The sequence below is a fragment of the Tachysurus vachellii genome, chromosome 24, assembly GCF_030014155.1.
Source record: "Tachysurus vachellii isolate PV-2020 chromosome 24, HZAU_Pvac_v1, whole genome shotgun sequence".
Lineage (NCBI taxonomy): Eukaryota > Metazoa > Chordata > Actinopteri > Siluriformes > Bagridae > Tachysurus > Tachysurus vachellii.
The window spans coordinates 150,034-166,369 of NC_083483.1; the positions used below are offsets into that span (position 1 = coordinate 150,034).

The 16,336-nt window shown below is 38.8% G+C and overlaps 2 protein-coding genes across 2 annotated transcripts; one reads left to right on the plus strand and one right to left on the minus strand.

The window, feature by feature from the left end:
- Positions 1–85: 85 nt before the first annotated feature.
- On the minus strand, positions 86–4,522 carry rnf175 (ring finger protein 175). The gene is made up of 9 exons (XM_060860976.1): positions 4,363–4,522; positions 3,736–3,773; positions 3,459–3,600; positions 3,155–3,309; positions 2,974–3,081; positions 1,695–1,815; positions 1,274–1,407; positions 986–1,087; positions 86–864 (listed from the first exon to the last, which is right to left on the minus strand). Exons 1-9 carry the CDS (start codon positions 4,381–4,383, stop codon positions 744–746), a joined length of 942 nt encoding a protein of 313 aa, XP_060716959.1. The 5' UTR covers positions 4,384–4,522; the 3' UTR covers positions 86–743.
- A 5,005-nt stretch (positions 4,523–9,527) lies between these two features.
- ifi44b (interferon induced protein 44b) lies at positions 9,528–14,443 on the plus strand. The gene is made up of 10 exons (XM_060860930.1): positions 9,528–9,609; positions 9,826–9,898; positions 10,653–10,713; positions 10,803–10,857; positions 11,648–11,681; positions 11,786–11,990; positions 12,134–12,286; positions 12,711–12,882; positions 13,097–13,197; positions 13,376–14,443. Exons 3-10 carry the CDS (start codon positions 10,705–10,707, stop codon positions 13,580–13,582), a joined length of 936 nt encoding a protein of 311 aa, XP_060716913.1. The 5' UTR covers positions 9,528–9,609; positions 9,826–9,898; positions 10,653–10,704; the 3' UTR covers positions 13,583–14,443.
- The last annotated feature ends 1,893 nt before the right edge of the window (positions 14,444–16,336 follow it).

The following is a 16,336-nucleotide window of genomic DNA, read 5'->3' on the forward strand; positions in this document are numbered from 1 at the left end:
AAAAGTCATGATGCTAAAGAAGATTAAAATGAACTGAGAAATGTTTGTGCATCTTTACACTTTTTTGTAACATTTACATTGTGTTTTTAATTTTGATTTAATAAGCAGGAAAAGTAAATACACAAAAACTCGACAAAAATCAGGAGAAATGATAATAAATCAATCATTAAGACTATAATTAATCATCAACCAAACAACAACCTTAAACACACGCTGCCTTCAGAAAGCAGGAAAAACTCCAGAGACATTAATGAACGATCCTCAGTGAAGAAGGGATCAATTTATACTGAAGCTACATCATAAAGTGCAAACTTCCTGTCACACAACTGCTCACAACCCGCAGACTTACACAACGGATTTCTGAGCAATAACGACAACAAACACAAACCAACACACAGTAACACACACAATACGACACTCAGAGGATCTGTGACGTCGCTATCGGCAACCAACACTGACTGAACCAAATCAAACCGGGATCTTTTACACACACACCATCACACACACACACACATTATACAGGCACATGTGTGTGTGTGTGTGTGTGTGTGTGATTCAGCTGCTGTAACCTTTTTTGCAGATTATTATAAATGATAAATGTCTCAGGCTTTTTTCACGGCTGTCATGTTGTTTATCAGATAAATAAATGCTACAGACGACATTAACTACATTAACTTATAGTTTATAAATAAATAATAAAATAGCAAACAATTGAACACTTTTTGAAGACTCTTCATCACACTTCACTCCAGACCAAGTGAAAAATTGATCCCGTGCACGAAGCCGATGATGATGGGTTGCCAGGCAACCAGGTATCTGAGCCAGTCCAGCAGCTGACCGTACAGGACGTGTGTTCGCTCCCAGCTGGAGGTCACGGTTAAGACCAAAACACCTCAAAAAACAAACAGTAAATTTAACAACACGATATTGTATAAAAATACTGGGATCAGCTCACCTGAGGGAGTAAATCACAGGTAAAGGATACGGATTGTTCATCATTCTTTTCAGGTCCACTTTCTCATTGCAGTATGGACACGTCTGCTTCTTACCCACAATGCACCAGCCACGAATACAGAACTCATGAAATCTGTCAGCCAACAACATGAACATGAGTCCAGATGATGTCACCGCCCTCAGAATGATAACATTTACACAACGCATTACTGAGTCTTAGTAAAGTTCGACTCGTCCACAAACATCATGAGATTTGAATTAAATTCAGGCTCTAGAGTGAGATGTGACCGAAACGCTCGCGACGCCTCGGCAGCTTTACACATGACTGCAGGAGAGCTGGTAGGTGTCCTCCATCACGCCCTCCTCATCCACGTCCACTAAAGTCTTCTGTCCACAAACAGCACAGATGTCATGGCACAGACTCCGAGACGGCATCCCACCCAGGTTATAGTACTGAAACACACACAACACACTCAGGAAATGACACACTGCACTTAAACACAGAGAGGAGGAACACACTGGGGGTCACGCTGTCAGAAGGAAAGCAGAGCTACTGATCCTCAAGCTGATCCTCAAGCTGATCCTCAAGCTGATGATCTTCAGGTGTTTTATTCATCTTATAGAAAAGCACTGAGATCTCAAACAAACTTAAACAAAACAATGTTTTATCCTGGAATAAGTGAAGTAAAGTGTGATTTAGTTCACGGTCATGAAGCAGTGTTTAAATAAAGAGTCTTCACCCCGATAGTAGACGCCATGTAGTCCGAGCAGATTTCAGCGAAGTCTCGTCCCATCACTCCATAGTACAGTCCATAGAAGAGCATGACCACGCCCACATCCATCGAGTCTTCTGCCCTGATCCTGTCCAATCAGACCAGACACTTTAACTCAATGACACTGAATATTAATCATCAGTTTAGATCAGACGTGTCCAACTCATCAGACGTGTCCAACTCATCAGACGTGTCCAACTCATCAGACGTGTCCAACTCATTCTGGGACCAAATTTATACATAATCTGTTCAGTAAGTGGATCAGACCTTGAACATTAGACACTTTCACATACACGTGTTCACTTGTCAGCTTTTATCAGAAATTTACACAACATTATCAAACAAAGTCATTTCCTGTGTGTAAGTATTCACCCCCCTAAAGCATAAATAAACTGAAACTGACTTAAGACTTTAGGCTGATTATTTCACCATAAATTAACACAGACACATTTTATATCGTGACACTGCAAAATTAACCCCAAATTTACACTGACGCAATTAATCTTCACACAGATCAATATAAAGGTCTTACATGAGAACAGCATCAGATTTTTTACTTTTTTAACTCTAATGAAGAACTCATTCAGTCACTAGTTTTAGTTTATGGCTCGGTTTTGCCCCCTAGCAGACTAATAAAGGCACAGTGAGGGACAATGAGAGACAGTGAGGCAAAGTAAGGCACAGCAAGGCACAGTGAGGGACAATGAAGGACAGTGAGGGACACTGAGGGACACTGAGGCACAGTGAGGGACAATGAAGGACAGTGAGGCACAGTGAGGGACACTGAGGGACAGTGAGGGACACTGAGGCACAGTGAGGGACACTGAGGCACAGTGAAGGACAATGAGGGACAATGAAGGTTAGCGAGGGACAATGAAGGACAGTGAGGTACAATGAAGGTTAGCGAGGGACAGTGAAGGACAGTGAGGGACAATGAGGGACAGTGAAGGACAGTGAGGGACAATGAAGGACAGTGAGGGACAATGAAGGACAGTGAGGGACAGTAAGGCACAGTGAGGGACAATGAAGGACAGTGAGGGACAGTGAAGCAGAGTGAGGGACAGCAAGGGAGAGCGTGGGACAATGAAGGACAGTGAGGCAAAGGGAGGCACAGCAAGGGACAGTGAAGGACAGCGCGGGACAGTGAGTGTCAGCGAGGGACACTATGGCACAGTGAGGGACAGCGAGGCACAGCGAGGGACAGTGAGGCAGAGTGAGGCACAGTAAGAAACAGTGAGGCACGTACCTAAAAAACACATTGAAGCCAAACAAAGTAAACATGATGGCCAGGTATCCGAGGACTCCGACAGCGTAGCTCAGCTTGTAAATGAGCAGGAACCATTTATAAACCATCCTGTAAAACACCAGCAGCTCACCACATGTTCACCTCAGCAGAAGAATGACAAGAGTCAGTGATGCTTTGGTACCTGGGTGTTCTCCCAGACAGAGGTTTACGTGTGGCTCTGAATATGATGTAGCTGGTGATGATGGAGAACATGCCCCATGTGGACAAAAAACGCCACCAGTACAGCTTCACAGTGAAGTAGAGAGGAACCACCCACATCTGCAGGAGGGTCACAAACTACACACACACAAATCAGCAGTTTCCCCAAAGTATTTATTTTATGAGATACTTAAATTAGAGCACAAACGTTTGATCAGTGTGGAGAAACCAAAACTCCTTCAGTCCTGAATCCTTTTCTAATCACTCAGTTCTGCAGACAGACTCACTGTGTAAGATCTGCAGTGTCTTTGTTTCCACTGGACCAGAACAATCTGAGCCACCACCAGTGTGGCGATGAGAATCAGGACCATCTCAGCGTGCATGGCCTCATGACCACGGTGCTGCACATGCAGTCGCTCATGCTGTACTCTACAGAGACGTGAACACAAACAGACCATAAACACTGGTGTAAAGTTCAGAGCAGAAAGTCTACACAGCAGTGACTCCATGATGCCTTCACACAGTACACACACAAACACAACACTGAATTGGAGACACACTCACTTCCAGTTTTCTCTGTAGGACATTTTGGAGAGATCTTCCTGCAGAAAAAATAAAGAGTTTGATTTATAAACTTCAAAAAGGATTAAAGACAATGAGCCACATCACAGCAGCTACAGCAGCTTCACTCCTCTGGACTATGAGCCACATCACAGCAGCTTCACTCCTCTGGACTATGAGACACATCACAGCAGCTTCACTCCTCTGGTTTCTCACTGATCCCTTTACAGTTACAGTAACTTTACAGTCTCGTGTTCCATCAGCTATTAAACACAAATCTCAGCTTGCTGTGTTACTGAGGAACCGTAAACAACTTCAGCTTGAACACAGCACTGACACTGGAGACTCCTTACCCATGTTAATGATTACAGACGTTTATAATCGCTGTTATAGCTCGTTATAACGCTGTGAACACATGAACTAACTCCTCACCAGGTGAATTAAACACACATTATTAGGACCCAGGTTTTATTTAGAATTAAAAACAATAATAAAAACATGTTTATGCGCTTATACACAGGCGGATATCATGAACTGGCCCTCGGTAGTAACATGCGACAGAATAAACCCGAACCCGAACACTAGCCCGGGGTCACAGGGGTATTTACAGGGCAGAGGGTCTGATGCTACCTGCGCGTGAAGCTCAGCCATAGTCGGTCATCTGATCTACCGACATCAGACTCTATACTGAGCGACGCACATCATCACCATACCTCTGATCTACAGACAGTAATCACCGAATACAGAAAGGAGTTATGACATAAAGATCCCCAAAATGTTCGGCGTACTTTAACATGTACACGTCATACGAACTTCCGGCTAGACCGCGGGTTTCAAACTAAAAGTCCTTCTTTAGCCGTCAATCATACAAAAAACTTACACCGTATCAATGATTACACACATGTTTAATCTGTTTGTCTTTATTCGGAGCAATGTTTGTGATTTAAATCGAGGGACGATGAGGACTTTAGTAGTTATTATTATTATTATTATTATTATTATTATTATTATTATTATTATTATTATTAGGGTTCAAGCGCGAAGCGCTGGAAACCTATTGTTTTTGTTAGGATTATTATTATTATTATTATTATTATTATTATTATTATTATTCCGCCCTAGAAACGGTCGTGCAGCCCAAACCCTAAGGCCTAGCGAGCTCAAACTTGGTCAGATGGTCAGTACTGGTCACAGTTACTCAGGGCCAAAATCTCAGTGGAATCGGACAATCTGGGGCACTTCAGCGCCCCAAAACGTGTTTGTGCCCATAGGTCCAAAAACCCAATTTTGTGCTGACTCGTAAGGCAAAGTCTCAGAATCAGAATCAGAATCAGAATGGTCTTTATTGCCAAGTATGTTTTCATACTTCGTTTTGCTTCGCACGAGGATTGTAGACTCACCGATATGACTTTGTTTATTTGTCAATTTGTGTATGTGAAAATCCTTTAAGGCCTTAAACTCCCTAAAGGCCTTAAACGCTTGAACCCAGGAAATGCTGCTTGCAGCTTTAATTATTATTATTATTATTATTATTATTATTATTATTATTATTCCGCCCTAGAAACGATCGTGCAGCCCAAACCGTAAGGCCTAGAGAGCTCAAACTTGGTCAGATGGTCAGTACTGGTCACAGTTACTCAGGGCCAAAATCTCAGTAGAATCGGACAATTTGGGGCGCTTCAGCGCCCCAAAACATGTTTGTCCCCATAACCCCTAAACCCCTAAAACCCCTATGTCCAAATCTCAAGTGCTTTATATCATTGGAATCCTTGGCTCATGACTTAAAAAACGTACATCTCCAATTTCATTTCCACCATTAAATTTTTTCTCTATAGTGCATTTTGTCCGAAACCTACTTTTGCTAACTAGTCCTAGGTTTTTCGCCTGATCAAGACCAATCCAGTGCAGTAATATTCTCTGGAGTCTCAATGACAATAATTTTCGAAAAAAAGTCGAAATTTTGATTCAGGGTCCTTAAGGGGCCCCAAAACGTTTGGACTGTGAGGAGCCAGTTTTACTAAAATGTCAATAACTCAAGAATTAAATGAGCTATCAACACCAAACTTGGGACACATGTGAAAGAGGTCAAACTGAGGTCACAGTTCAAAAACCGTGGCGATTGGCCACTTCGTGGCGCTATAACGGAAAAATCACTAAAAACAGCCATTTTTTTAAAAAAGCCCTCTAGCGCCCCCAACAGTCCAAAAACGCAATTTTGTGCTGACTTGTAAGGCAAAGATTCTGATTCTGGTTCTGACTCGGAGTGGGTGGGGCCTAACCCGGATGTAGGCGGTGCTTGTCTTGAAATGGGCGGGGCTTTAATTACCGGTTAAACGCTAGCCAATGATGATTTTCATACAATCTGAGCACAGACATTGACTTGTATAATACTCGTACTCAGCAGAAGTGCTTTATCCGTACCGGATACTCGTTTCAGCCGAATATCCGGCTCATCTCTAATGGATATGACTTTGTTTATTTTAGGGAACACTGGACAGGTGAGTACTTCACATGACATATGTTATGGCACCCTCTGTAGCATGACATATGTAGCATGACATGACATATATTGTCATGTCAATCCAAAGGCCTTAAACGCTTGAACCCGGGAAATGTTGCTTGCAGCTTTAATTATTATTATTGTTGTTATTATTATTATTATTATTATTTGTAGTAGTAGTAGTATCATTATTGTTATTATTGTTATTATTATTATTATTATTATTATTATTGTCGTTATTATTATTATTAGTATTATTATTTTATTATCATTATTATTATTATTATTATTATTAGTATTATTATTATTATTATTGTCGTTATTATTATTATTATTATTATTGCTATTATTATCATTATTATTATTATTATTATTATTATTGTTGTTATTATTATTATTATTATTATTTTTATTATTATTATTATTATTATTATTATTATCATTATTATTATTATTATTATTGTCGTTATTATTATTATTATTACTATTATTATTGCTATTGTTATCATTATTATTATTATTGCTATTATTATCATTATTATTGTTGTTGTTGTTGTTGTTGTTGTTGTTGTTGTTATCACATAACCACATAAATCACATAAGTGATGATCGCCAAGACATCATGGACACTTCTGTAGAATAACAGCTGGAACTGCAGAGAAACTCCCTACAACAAGAGCCTTCCCACTGTGTTGGACATAACGACTCGTTATAAGGCTTCAATTTATCATAAGATTAAAAACGTGTCTGTGATCTAATTAACATAACGTCATTACGTCATTGCGTCATCACCCAAGCAGTGTGGTGCAGCTGAATCGCTCTGCTGCCCTCTACAGGTCACACTGGAACACAGCAATCTTTCTTATTCCTCATATCTCTCTGACATCAGTGTGTCCGATCTTCTGTGGTAAGCATTGGCACGCTCCAGATGTTCATAAAAGCTCAGATCAACTGATTAAACAGGTGGACTCAGGTGTGGCTCCAGTGTGCTTGGGATTAAAACCTAAACCCCTTATGGATAAGATTTGGAGAGTAAACGTACACTTTATTTAACACAGGAGCTCAAAATGAATTTACATACACATCCCCAGCGTCTACCAGACCTCAGCTACTCACACCACATCTTTGTGCTAATTCCAGAACACAGAGCACTCATGTATGCTCCATACCACTTCTAAAGCAGGTGAGAACCAGAGCTGGAGCCACCTCTGCTCTTCAGGACTGAGCATGATGACTGATAAGTGTTCGGCTGATGGGGACTCGGTGCTATCATGGACCTGCTCAGACAATTCAGTTCAATTCAATTCTAGTTTATTTGTATAACACTTTTTACAAGTGACATTGTCTCAGAGCAGCTTTACAGACCATAAACATAGTAAAAAAGGTTATTATAAAGAATAATATAAAGATTAATATAATACAAAACTCAAGATTAATATTAGATATATTTAAATGTGTATGTATTTATCCCCAATGAACAAGTCTGAGGTGACTCAGGTGACTGTGGGGAGGAAAAACTCCCTTAGATGGTAAAGGAAGGAACCTTGAGAGGAACCAGACTCAAAGGGGAACTTCATCCTCATCTGGGTGACACTGGGGGTGTGATTATAAATATACAGTCTGATAAATGTTGTGTTGGTGTAAAAGATCACATGGAGTTCACATCTCCTCTTTAGTATCACAGAGTCTAACTGGAGCTGGTAGATCTGTAGATGTCTCAGGATTCTCACAGAGTCGACCTCATCTCAGTGGAGGTCCAAAATCTTCATGGCACAGAAGACAATGTAGAGATGATAAAATTGGGGTTATATGGTCATACTTTCTTGTCCTAGTGAGAACTCTGGCAGCTGCATTTTGGACTAACTGTAGCCTATTTATTAAAGATGCAGGACAACCACCTAGTAATGCATTACAATAGTCCAGTCTAGAGGTCATGAAAGCATGAACTAGCTTCTCAGCATCAGATACAGACAGGATGTTTCTCAGCTTGGTAATATTTCTAAGGTGAAGAAGGCTGTGTTTGTAATATGGTGATATGATTTTAAAGACAAGTTACTGTCTAATAAACACCAGGTCTTTCACTGTCGAGCTACTAGTAACAGAACATCCCTCTAAATGGGAGGTAAAGTGTGAGAGTTTCTGTTTACTGGTTTATGGACCGATAAGTAATGTTTCTGTCTTATCAGAGTTTAACAGAAAATTACAGGACATCTAATCTTTTATCTCTCTAACACACTCAGTTGAAACTAATCCCATGTCTTCTAATGATGTTCCCTAAGGGAAGCATGTATATCGAGAAAAGCAGAGATCCTAGAACTGATCCATAATTAACTGGTAATAAACTGGAGGATTCTTCATTTAATTCTATAAAATGGTATCGATCAGACAGGTAGGATCTAAACCAACTTAAAGCCTGTTTGTGAATCTGTCTTTAGTGGTCAGAATAATGGTTCTACCGAGTCGATAACATGGTGAGACACAGTTAGTCTGTTCTACAGGTAGTGTGTACAGTATGAGGTAATGGTCTGTGATGTCATCACTTTGAGGTATGATATCTGTATCAGTGACATCTATTCTGTGTGATATTATTAAATCTAGTGTGTGATTAAGACGATGTGTTGCTCTAGTGATGTTTTGTTTAAGCTCAAATGAGTTTAGTAGGTCCATAAATGTGAGTCCTAAAACATCGTTTGTGTCGTCAACATGAATGTTAAAGTCTCCTACAATTAACACTTTATCAAAGGTAACCAATAGGTCTGAAAGAAAATCTGCAAACTCTGTAAGAACATCGGTGTAGGGCCCTCGGGGCCCTGGGGGTCTGTACACGGTCGCTAGAGCAAGAGACATCAGGGATATTTTCGTGTGCATGTGCGAGAGTGTGACATTAAGAACAAGCACTTTAAAGGAATTAAATCTATCCTGGGGGTCACGGTGGATTAGTGGTTAGCACGTTCACCTCACACCTCCAGGGTTGGGGGTCGATTCCCACCTCTACCTTGTGTGTGTGGAGTTTGCATGTTCTCCCCGTGGAGGTGTAGAATGTGTGTACACGCTGTTTCAGTTTATTAAGTGTTGTATTATTTTATGGTTGAAATGACAATAAAGCTAACTGACTTTTTGCACGAATTTTTACACTTTTCTCAGATGTACAATTTTCTCCCCTTTTTCTTTACCATAACAGCAACATTCCTAACATTCAGATGTGATGTTGATTGAAACATCTTGAGATGTTGATTAAAGAGCAGATATTTCAGATCTTGAGATGTTGAAGTTACTGCAGACTGTGAAACAGAAAGTAAAAGTGAATATCTGAGTTACACTCAGGTCCAGTTTTATATCTCACACAGTGACACAGACACAGACAGTCGGAGCAGCAGGTACAGGTACATTTACAGGTACAGGTGCATTTACAGGTACAGGTGCATTTACAGGTACAGGTACATTTACAGGTACAGGTACATTTACAGGTACAGGTACATTTACAGGTACAGGTGCATTTACAGGTACAGGTGCATTTACAGGTACAGGTACATTTACAGGTACAGGTACATTTACAGGTACAGGTACATTTACAGGTACAGGTGCATTTACAGGTACAGGTACATTTACAGGTACAGGTGCATTTACAGGTACAGGTACAGCACCAAGGCTCAAGCAAAAGAAACGGTAAGTGAACATCCATTTACATTTGATTAATGTCCTCAGCCACTTCAGCCCTCAGTTATTATAGTAGAACCCAATGATTATGTCTTATTCCTGGACAGAGATACAATGAGCTCCACTGGAAAAACATGGAGAAACATCATTATTAAACCCTACATTCATTATTATTGCATTAATGAAGAAGTTCAGCTGTGTTTACGTCACCTTCCAGTGAAAAAAGAAAAGAAAACCTGAGAAGATAAACTTTAATTCTCACTTTTGTAATTTAAAGAATGCTACAAATAATTTTTTTCTTCCAAAATCTATATAATATAAAATCAGGTCAGAGAATACGTTAGATTTATGAAGGCAGAATAAAATACAACATCTACAGAATATAAATTTAAGGCATCTGCAATTCTAAATATTTGATCATGTCTGTTGTAATAATAATGAAGCATTTATGAACTTTAACACTAAACATGTTGTTGGTAATAAAGAGAAAGATAAATTTATCGAGTTCAGAAATATGAGGTATTTCCTCCCAAACCAGTTTGGTCTGGTCTTTAGTGTACAGGACAATAGCTCTATAGCTCATTGTACAAACATCTTACCTTCCACAAACAAAGAAGTTGAATGTGTGGAAGTTTGTGTGATAAAGGCGTCCATCACAGCAGGCAGCTCCACCTTCAGAGCCTGTTTTCTTACCTGTAATTATATGATAATTACATCAGTTAACGATGATTGGTTATCATTTTTTATTACTGTTTTTATTCAGTGACAGAGTTACAGCAGCAGCACATTACAAGGCAGATCACAGAACCTGCATCATGAGCTGGGTAAGAAATCTGTACTGAGTCCATCAAAATCCAGCAGAGACACTACAGTCCAGTAAACATGCTGTGCTTATTTTATATATTTTATTCAGCTTCCTAAGGCATTGGGTATAAAATCTAAGAAACCGACCTTGAGCCCAAAGCCTGGTGAGTTATTTTAGAACCTTATATTAAACTAAGTGTATAAAAATAAACACTTTCTTAATAAACACTTTGCTAACAGCAGGAACTTTACACTGAATATTAAGTTGTGCTGCTTTGTGTGTTGAATATGTGTGCTGAAGCTCTGTGACTTCACTTCTGCCTGTGTTTCTGTAAATAAATCTAAGGCATTAAAATGTCTTCAAAATAAAGGTACTGTCAGGTGTTAGTAGGTAGATGCACATGTACAGAAAAACAGTGAAACAAACACAACACAGAGAGAGAGAGAGAGAGACAGAGAGAGAGAGAGAGAGGCAGAGAGAGAGAGAGAGAGAGAGACAGAGAGAGAGAGAGAGAGGCAGAGAGAGAGACAGAGAGAGAGAGAGACAGAGAGAGAGAGAGAGACAGAGAGAGAGAGAGACAGAGAGAGAGAGACAGAGAGAGAGACAGAGAGAGAGAGACAGAGAGAGAGAGACAGAGAGAGAGAGAGACAGAGAGAGAGAGAGAGAGACAGAGAGAGACAGAGAGAGAGAGACAGAGAGAGACAGAGAGAGAGAGAGAAATCATGAGACTGGACAATGAAATGAAGGTGATCAACATGCCAGGACAATAAAGATCAACAGAACACAAACACTACAGAACACAAACACTACAGAACACAAACACTACAGAACACAAACACTACAGAACACAAACACTACAGAACACAAACACTACAGAACATAAACACCAGCTATGCTAATATGACACTGATATTTAATGACAATTAATACTTAATTCAACTTAAATTTCACAGTATTTGATCAGCCATGGCGGTCAGTGACATGGAGGTAAGAACACTGACTATAAACAGACACCAGCGTTATGTGTTTGAAGTCTAAATAAAAGTTGCTCAGTGTACGAAGGTCACCTGCTTATTTTCCTTACTGAATAGGGAGAGTGATAAAAAAGAGATGTTGAGAAAACTGAAAGAATTCCAGCCAGGAACTGCAGAAGTCCGAGAGCTGAAGATTCTACTTCACGGCCCGGTCGGAGCAGGAAAGTCCAGCTTTATTAATTCAGTCAACACCGTCCTCCAGGGATACAACACCACCACTGCACTGGCTAATTCAGCAGCTGGGAAAAGCTTCACTAAAGAGGTAATAACTAAACAATATAACATTATAAGTCTAAAGCTCAGCTTCTTAAACCCTGTACTGTTGTGTTCAGTCTGATTTATATTTAATCTTAAATCTCTTCTTTTATATAAAAAAAATGTATTTAATTATTCTTTATTTTTCAGTTTAAAAATCACAGGCTGAAGAAAGACGGGCCTGGATCTTTCTATCCGTTTGTCTTTCTTGATATCATGGGTGTGGAATCTGAGGCATCATCAGGAGTGCACAGTGAAGATATCATCAAAATATTACATGGTCATGTAAAAAGCAACTACACTGTAAGTTCAATATTTATCATAATTATGTTTTTCAGGAGACTCATTCTGCCTGGTACACACCTACTGTTACATGTGTGTTACATGTGTCCCCCAAACTGTCCCCCAAACTGAGTCACACACTTCTACACTTCTCTGTGTAACTACAGTTTCCTTCAGTAGAACTAAGAGTCCAAACCTTGCTCCATCATGACAATGTCCCTGTACACAAAGCAGCTTTCTGAACACATGGTGTGGAGGTAAAGGTTGGAGTGAAGATCTCTAGTGTCCTACACTGAGCCCTGGAGCTCACACTCTCACAGGCTTTTACATTCCTTCTACAGAGAAACACACAGCATTTACATTCACACGTTTCTCCACCAGTCTAAACAAAAATAATATTCACTTTCATGCACATTTACATGGAATTTTATTTTTGGCCTTTCAGTTCAATCCTTTTAAATCAATCTCTAAAGATGACCCAAGGTTCCTCATTAAAACCAGTCTGAAGGACAAAGTGCACTGTCTGGTGAGTGTCGTACCAGGGGACAGAATCTCCCTCATCACTGACGACGTCATCGAGAAGATGAGAGCTGTTCGGGAGAGAGCTCGTGAGTTAGGTGAGTGTACAGAGTGTATTAATGCACAGAGATATGGTCATGTACTGTACGGTGTGTAACATAAGTATTAACCCCACCCGTATCCCCCCACCCCTACCCCATCCATCCCCCTTTCTTAAGTAGGTCTGATCTGGGAGCTATTAGTCTCCCGCTTTATGATGAAAGTCAATCTGATGTATGAGATAAACACATTTTATTGTTGGGGATTTAACAGGGATTCCTCAGGTCATCATTATGTCACATGTTGACAGAGCATGTGTGCTAGTTAAAGAGAACCTGAGTGGGATCTACACCAGCAGAAAAATTAAAGAGAAGGTGAGAAAAACACAAACTTTTATTTATTGCTTATCTACAGTCTCCCACCTACTATGTAGTACTTAGAGACTCCACAGAACATTTTTTTCCTGTCACTTATTAACTTGGTGGATGTTTTAATTAGAAATGAAAGTAAATGGACCTCAAATGTAAGTTCTGCTGTTTCTCTTTCTCTCAGATGGAAGAGTGCAGTCATAAACTCGGAGTCCCAATGAACTGCATCTTTCCTGTGCAGAACTACTATGAGCAGGTCTCCAACGACTTGAACATGGATCTTCTGATTCTCATGGCTATGACTGATATCATCAGATTTGCCAATGACTATGTTGAAGACCAGGTTTATAACAGCAATCAGTACGTTGAAGACCAGCCTTACAATGAATAATTTCCCCTATGTGTCTTGTTCACTTTCCAACAGAGTAGCAATGTGGAACTTAATAGTTTTAGTTATAGTTTAATAAGACAGGAAGGTGGTAGAAACATTACAACAGCAGGTTTCATCTTTTAACTTAACACTAATAGTAATAATCTTATATTAACACTTAATAATAATCTTTTTACATTTTCTCTTTGCTTTTTGTATTCTAGGGTTAATTAGGATTATTAATTATTAGGGACAGTAATCTGGAGTCAGCTTTACTCTAATAATCATGAACTTTTTCAGACATTATGTGTCTTTACATACATTGACTTGGGACGTAATTAGAGGTGGATTTTTGACGGAGTTTTGGGGCTCACGTTACACATCACTAGAACATTCCTTAGTGCACTTTTCAGAACTGAAGAGAATTTTAAACCTAAATCTGTCAGTAGTTCACAGCTTCCACTCAGTGACTCTATGCTGTATATGGGGTGAGCTGTATGACAATTAAAGCTTTTTGACTTGACTCTAACTAAACTGAAGCCAAAATACGAGGCCCTCTAGTGGCTGACTGCAGTACAATATTTTACCCCTGCATATTACCACACTAGTCAACAGGATTTGAACTTAAGTTGGCTATCAAATCTCCCCTAGTAGATTTCACTATGAGAAATGGATTCATTTTGGAAAGTCAAACCTCATAAACATGAATGAAATGATGGATAACGACAGCTAGCACCGGGCGAGCCCTGTTTATTCAGTGTGTGTCCCTGCTTCTGTTTGTAATCATTGTTAAGTTTAGTGTAAAAATTATTCTGTATATTTACTGCCCTTTTTCTGATCAGTACACGACATAAAATAAAAAAAATAAAAAATAAAAACACACAGTGTGGTTTTGAATGATGCTTTTGGCTCTTTATAGCTCTTAGGTGTTAATATTTTGCCTGTATTAAGAAATCCAGTGGAGGAACAAATCTGTCTCGAGACTTTAATAATCTGATTCAGGACTTGAATGGATTTTAATCTGGATATTTGAATATTTATCTTCATGTACATCTCTCTAAACTCAGTTTTCCACAGGCGCTGCTTTAGTCAGTCAGTAAGAAACCTGAGACACAATACACATCAGTTATACACACACAATACACATCAGTTATACACACACAATACACATCAGTTATACACACACAATACACATCAGTTATACACACACAATACACATCAGTTATACACACACAATACACATAAATTATACACACACACAATACACATCAGTTATACACACACACAATACACATAAATTATACACACACACAATACACATCAGTTATACACACACAATACACATCAGTTATACACACACAATACACATCAGTTATACACACACAATACACATCAGTTATACACACACACAATACACATAAATTATACACACACAATACACATCAGTTAAACACACACAATACACATCAGTTATACACACACAATACACATCAGTTATACACACACACAATACACATCAGTTATACACACACACAATACACATAAATTATACACACACACAATACACATCAGTTATACACACACAATACACATCAGTTATACACACACAATACACATCAGTTATACACACACACAATACACATCAGTTATACACACACACAATACACATAAATTATACACACACACAATACACATCAGTTATACACACACAATACACATCAGTTATACACACACACAATACACATAAATTATACACACACACAATACACATCAGTTATACACACACAATACACATCAGTTATACACACACACAATACACATAAATTATACACACACACAATACACATCAGTTATACACACACAATACACATCAGTTATACACACACACAATACACATCAGTTATACACACACAATACACATCAGTTATACACACACAATACACATCAGTTATACACACAATACACATAAATTATACACACACACAATACACATCAGTTATACACACACACAATACACATAAATTATACACACACACAATACACATCAGTTATACACACACAATACACATCAGTTATACACACACAATACACATCAGTTATACACACACAATACACATCAGTTATACACACACACAATACACATAAATTATACACACACAATACACATCAGTTAAACACACACAATACACATCAGTTATACACACACAATACACATCAGTTATACACACACACAATACACATCAGTTATACACACACACAATACACATAAATTATACACACACACAATACACATCAGTTATACACACACAATACACATCAGTTATACACACACAATACACATCAGTTATACACACACACAATACACATCAGTTATACACACACACAATACACATAAATTATACACACACACAATACACATCAGTTATACACACACAATACACATCAGTTATACACACACACAATACACATCAGTTATACACACACACAATACACATCAGTTATACACACACAATACACATCAGTTATACACACACACAATACACATAAATTATACACACACACAATACACATCAGTTATACACACACAATACACATCAGTTATACACACACACAATACACATAAATTATACACACACACAATACACATCAGTTATACACACACAATACACATCAGTTATACACACACACAATACACATAAATTATACACACACACAATACACATCAGTTATACACACACACAATACACATCAGTTATACACACACAATACACATCA

Coding starts and splice junctions, on each gene's coding strand:
- ifi44b (XM_060860930.1), top strand. Junction 10,858..11,647: donor GACCTTGAGCCCAAAGCCTG/GTGAGTTATTTT, acceptor TAAATTTCACAG/TATTTGATCAGCCATGGCGG. Junction 11,682..11,785: donor TGGCGGTCAGTGACATGGAG/GTAAGAACACTG, acceptor CTTACTGAATAG/GGAGAGTGATAAAAAAGAGA.
- rnf175 (XM_060860976.1), bottom strand. CDS start 4,383: ATGGCTGAGCTTCACGCGCAG. Junction 3,774..4,362: donor TGGCTGAGCTTCACGCGCAG/GTAGCATCAGAC, acceptor TTTTTTCTGCAG/GAAGATCTCTCCAAAATGTC. Junction 1,816..2,973: donor GGCTTCAATGTGTTTTTTAG/GTACGTGCCTCA, acceptor CTGATTGGACAG/GATCAGGGCAGAAGACTCGA.